Here is a 6,132-nt window from a genome sequence, read left to right as displayed (position 1 = left end):
CTACTTGACACAAGCCTGGATTGTAAGCCAGTACTCTTGGCATTACTTGATACAGTGAAGTAGACGGGAACAAAAAATTCTAACATTGTCTGTGTGGTTTTCTAAACACGTTTGTCAATTGAAAAAAATTTTCCAGTAGATATTTCAGGAGAAGAAGAAAAGTGACTCTCCCCTTCACTCTGATGCGTTGTATTTAAAATTTAAGAGTAAAAATCGCAAGATGTTTTTACCATTTATAAATGACAAAAAGTTCATGATTTTCGTGTATACACAATCACCTCCTGAGGAAAATAGGGGAGGAGAAAAAGGAAACTCCAAAAATTCTGGACATTTCAATTTTCAAGAATTACATCAATGACATAAACACCTTCATAGAATGTGCGTAAGTGGTTATTAAAGAACTCGTGGTCGTTTCGTTATAACAGTACATTTCCTAAAAAAAACTTAATAAAGCATGTTTACACACCATATACGCCTACAATATTAATTGATTTCATACAAGAGATATAAATCCAATCTAAAGCAGATTTTTATACTTCCATTATATAAATATTATGCTTAAGTTGTACATTGAATCTAGGAAACACTTGACTAGGGTAATGTATAATGATGAGCATAATACTTAATTATTATATATAAATACATGAAGTCTGTTTACCAATAGCGGAAGCCTGAAAAGAATACTGTCTGTTGCCATAAAACTTTGCTGCCTGAGAGTTCACAATGAGATAAAACAAAGGATTTTGGTTCAAACCCACCTTATTTGGCAAGACAAAAGGAACATACAAGAAAATGACAAGAAAATGATAAAAAAGATGGTGAAAGTGGTGGTCTTGGATGATGAGGATAATGGTGATGATGATGATTTTCTCTGGTCTTCCCGATTTGTTTTTATCGCACCTTTTGACATTATGACAAATATGCGCGCATTTTTGTTGCTATAGCTTGTAGTCAATAGATTTTCGATTACATTTTTTTGTACATGTTCCTGAAGAAGCCATTTACTGGGCGAAATGTCAAACTTATTAAATTTGAAAAGTCTACCAAGTCTCATACCCTTTTATTCCCATGCTATCTACGATGGTGATGATGATGATGATGATGATGATGATGATGATGATGATGATGATGATGATGATGGTGATGATGATGATTATGATGATGATGATGATGATGATGATGATGATGATGGTGGTGATGATGAAGAGGATAAGAGTTTCTTCTAGTGTTATAATGTTACATTAATTGTGTAGATTTTCATTTGGCAGACTGGCAGTGGAAGCACAAATCACAAAAATTGATTTTTCTCAAACTGGAATCATGGACACATTACTTGAAAAAGAAACTGGCATTATATTGCTTTCCTTTCAGTCAGTAATAAATAACACAACAAGAATAATTGTCAAGAAAACACATGACATAATATAATAATATACATGTGATATAGTGGAAATATTTTTAAAGATAATACACGTAATATTATAATAATATTATGAATATACACGTAACATTATCTAAAGGCACATCTATCTCACAAGGAAATAGTTCAACAGGTTGAGTGACTAGAAATATGTTATATAACATGCAGTGATAATGCACATTTTTTTGAAAAATTAAATAAACAGAAACAGTTTTTGAATCAGCAAAATTTAGAAAGCTAGCATAGCAGTGCTCATTGTTTAGATCAACAGTCCGAGGCACAATCTTGTTTTCTCTCGTTTGGTTATTTTTTTACCCCCAAAAAATTATTATTATAGAAACGGAAAACTGAAATGTAAAACATAAACAGATTCAGATCGCTTTAAAAAAAAAAAAAGAATTAAAAAATTGTATATATGTCTGAATGCTTTTTGTTTGTGAATGCTTTTTGAGTGTGTGTGTGTATTTATGTGTATGTGTGTGTGTGTATATGTTGGTGTGCGTTTGTGTGTGTGTGCATGTGAGATGCTTTATTAGTAACTCGTCCACCCCTCAACTGCAACCCCCCAACTCACTTTGTTATCCTCCCCCTTTTCTCAAACTTCCGACAACCTGTTTGAGCAAAATTAAATTTGTGGAAGAGATGCTCAATAAAAACAACCAAACAAACCAAACAGGAAACATAATATATAAGTATGTGTGTGGTTGTGTGTATGTGTGTGTAAGTGTGTATGTGTGTGCACGTATGTGTGTATGCACGTGTGTGTCCGTGAATATAAACCAACATATTTAATATTTGTCAGCAGATCAACTTTCGTTCAGCAGTTCAATACATGTAAAAAAGTTTTCCAGGGACCAAAATGTAGATCTCTGTCAGATCACACGGCTAGCTCAGTTATCATCCTCAACACACATTTGGGCTGTTTTCACAGGTACATGCACAATATGTGTCACGATGCGGTAGAATCAGGCGCTCATCAATTTTGGGGCACCTGGAGCTATTGGTATCATCTTAAAGCTTGCTCATCTGACCATCTTCAGATTAAAAAATACACGCCTATCTGGAGCTATTGGTATCATCTTAAAGCTTGTTCATTTGACCATCTTCAGATTTAAAAAAAATACAAGCCTATCTAGAATAAAAGTTGAGATATTAGCAATTGAAAGAGGTCGGGATTGCCTTGTTTCAAATGTAAAATAAGCAAGAAATGGCCGCCAAAGTTTGGTGATTTCCAAAGCTTGAGAGTCCTTGCAAACTGAAAATATGCATTTGTTGTGGCTTAAATTATTGTTTTTCGGTAAATTCCACACAGAAATGTTTTTGAATGGACATAAAAGGTGTTGAGCCATAAAAACAAAAATTATTTAAAAGATTGTCATACAGGAGGGAAAAAGCCAATATCTTCAATTTCATTATTTTTGAGGCACGCCTGATTCCACCACGATGCCTCACATATCTTCTCTTCAGCCCGTTAATCATACACGTTGTAACAAATCACACGTTGCAAGGAAGTAAAAGTAGATCAGAATCTTTGGATATGGTTTTCTTTGTCAAAAAGTCAACAAGGAACAAATTCCATCACATCAAAAATGATGGCAAAACAAGACAAGATACACTGGAAGACACACTTGTGGTAGCAGTCTTGTGTGCATAGTTAGCTCAGCTAAACAAGGATGAGAAGGACTTTGGTTTGAATCCCCAGCGGCCAGCTTTTTTAAAGCTGTTTTGAAAGTTTTACAGGCTCTTCTTCTATTGTGACCAGATCCTGTTGGGTATCAATGTTAAATCTGGAGGTTTGACCTCTTATCAAACATGCTGAGTGGGTGGTTGGCAGGTGCTCTGGTGTGGTTTGCTCCTTCTTTCCTATCAAACATCTATCGTTCTGATCTATCCTCCTTTTTTGTGTGTTTGTTACTCCCTTGCATTACCACTAAACTTCGGCGCTTATATGACCTTATTGTGTTGCAAAACTTTTACAAAAAAAAAAAAAAAAAAAAAAAGCACGATGAAAGTGCTGACAGGGGGTTTGAACCCATACCATACACCATGGGTCACCAAACTTTTGTTTAAAGTGGGCCGGACGATTGAGCGAATTCCGGGCATGGACTAGATAATTATCAGAAATTCCAAGTTCATTTCAAATAATTGTTTTTGTTTTTCAATTAAATTCAATACAATACACCGTGGTGATAAATGAAAATTTTTTCATTTTTGCAGAGAACGAGGTGTGACACTTTAGGTCGAAGTTGTAAAGTTTGTAAAAGCATATTTAATTTCTACTGTAAGAGTTCAATGAAATGATGAACGAGGTGAGCAAGCCCTGAGCACAAACATTCTGTAAGTTTTTGTCCCACATGGTGGCACGGTGACCGGTCAAACAAACTCATCTCCAGGCCTGGATCTGGCCCCAGGGCTGTAGCTTGGCAACCCCTTTTAGTTTAGCTTTAGTTAGTGTTTTACGGCACTTGCAACACAATAAGGTCATATAAGTACCGAAGATTAAAGGTGTTACAAGAGAGTAACAAACACAAAAAAGAAGTAGTGGAGATCAGGACGATAGATGTTTGATAGGAAAGAAGAAGCAAACTAGGCAACCCCTGCCACACACAATCAATCTGACCCCAAGGCTGAAGAATCACAGCATCAACAACGAATTGGGGAGCTACATGAAGTGTTTTCCTCATCCACACAGATCCCCTCATCAGTTACACTCCTCTCTTTCTTCGTCTGCTTCATCTTTCTTCCAGTCAAATCTACCGACAGATCCTGTTGATGACCATCTCTGAGTAAGCAGCGTTGATGTCTCCTTCGACATGGTAGCGTCGTGAATGTTCTCCGGACAGATAACTGAACATTTCTGTCAGGTTCTGACGTTCTGGAGACATCTGTCAATGGAAAAAAAGAAAGAGAGAAAATGTTATTACTATCACATTATCGTTTAAAAAATTCTTCTTCTTATCGTTACTGCTATAGATACTTGGCCCCCCCTTATTTACATTAAAAACCAATCTGGAAACCCGGCTGATGAGGGGAGGTTAATCACGATTTTTCTTGCACGAGAAACTTCAGTCACGAGAAAGTTAAGCACGAGGTAGGGACTGAACTAACGTCAATCTCAGTATGGAAAATCAACCTACACTTTGTTTGAAACCAAATAAAGGTTTGTGCAGTTGAAAAAGGTAGTATTTCGTATTTATATTTCGTTTAATCATTCGTCTGAATATGTGTATAGTGCCTGTTTACTTAATGGTTATCGTTATTATCCTTTAAAAAGGAAGTGAGCAATTCAGAGCACAAAGTTTTGATGAGATGAGTGAACGTCGCACTGACTCGACCCTCTAGAAAAACCACCGGCCAAAGCCTCAATGTTCCCCACATGTGCCCGAAATGGTTCTGAAGCGTTCTCTAACAACCAGTTTTCTATTACTTATACCTCTATCCCCATCTGAACCATTAGTAATTTATTCAGAATTTGTTTATACAAGTACTAGCTAACTACATTTATGTGCTTTTTTAACATTGGAAGTAAAGGCCTAGTTTTAAAACTTGTATTAAAAATGTGTGACAATTAAAATACTCAAAATAAATAGGGACCATTAATAATAACAACAATATTAATCGTGATAATAATAATAATTATAAAATTAATATAATTATAATATAATGATAATAATAATAGCAATGGTAATAATAATTATAATATAATAATAATAATAATCATAATAATAAAAATGATGATAATACTAACAAAATGATAATAAAAATGATAATGAGTGACCATTGTCATATCTCAAAAGCCAGGAAGTTCATGAGGAGTTTACGACAAACCTTGTGGAAGTGACACGCGCATTTCCCCGGCAGGAAGTCGGTAAAGCGAGCCATGGTCATGTTGAAGGTGTCGACCGGGATGAAGCCCGAGCTCTTGGCATACGACAACGCCGCCTGGTTCTGATGCAACAACCTCTGCTGTTCCCTCTGAAAGTACAGACCATAATGAGTCAATTCAGAAATCGTCCTCATTGCCTTTCCCATCCTGGATCAGGATATAGGCCACGAAAAAACACTTTCTACCTTTCCCTATCCTAAGCTAGTCGCTTGACGTCACTCCATGTCTTCCCTCTTTTCTGTACATCCATTTCCGTGACTCTTCTCCCGGTTCCTCATGGTCTTCCCCCTGATCTTTCACCCTGTGGGTTCCAATCTAACACTTTCCTTATTAAGCTGCTGCTTGACTTCCTGAAATACTGGATGGCAAATTGGAGCCATTTTTTCTAAAAGTACAGACCAGAAGTCCATTCAGAAATACTGGATGGCAAAGTAGAGACATTCTTAGGTGGAGTTGAGCTTGGAAAAGTTGGGTTTTGCATCCGGTCCACACAAAAATAGACACAAAAGGAAATTCGAAATACTTTCCAATTTTCTTTTTCTTATGTTTCACTTAGAGAAAAGGTAATACAGATTTATTCAGTGTTATAACATGGTGGCTAGATAGGCAGACCAAAAAGAGGAAGTCTTTAATACTTGACTCTAAAGTGAACTGTAATGCCTTAAATATAAGTACATGAAAATGAAAAGTGCAAGTTATAGTAATGGTCATGGTTAATTATATATATAAACATATATAAATATATACACGAACCTGCTCCAATCGCTATCTGTCACAGACAACCACATGCACAAACCACCATGACCATTTTCCATTTGTGGATGGG

General features: G+C 36.1%; 1 protein-coding gene across 1 annotated transcript in view; it reads right to left on the bottom strand.

The window, feature by feature from the left end:
• Positions 1 to 3,933: 3,933 nt before the first annotated feature.
• LOC101858602 (cadherin-like and PC-esterase domain-containing protein 1) overlaps positions 3,934 to 6,132 on the bottom strand; it is a gene marked incomplete at its 5' end in the record, with an annotated part of 29,518 nt that continues 27,319 nt past the window's right edge. The window contains 2 exon segments of the mRNA XM_035973659.1: positions 3,934 to 4,305; positions 5,249 to 5,392. Coding sequence (XP_035829552.1) covers positions 4,174 to 4,305; positions 5,249 to 5,392 — 276 coding nt within the window.

This window comes from Aplysia californica, unplaced genomic scaffold (assembly GCF_000002075.1).
Source record: "Aplysia californica isolate F4 #8 unplaced genomic scaffold, AplCal3.0 scaffold01649, whole genome shotgun sequence".
Taxonomy (NCBI): domain Eukaryota; kingdom Metazoa; phylum Mollusca; class Gastropoda; order Aplysiida; family Aplysiidae; genus Aplysia; species Aplysia californica.
This window is presented reverse-complemented; position numbering and strand designations above follow the sequence as displayed.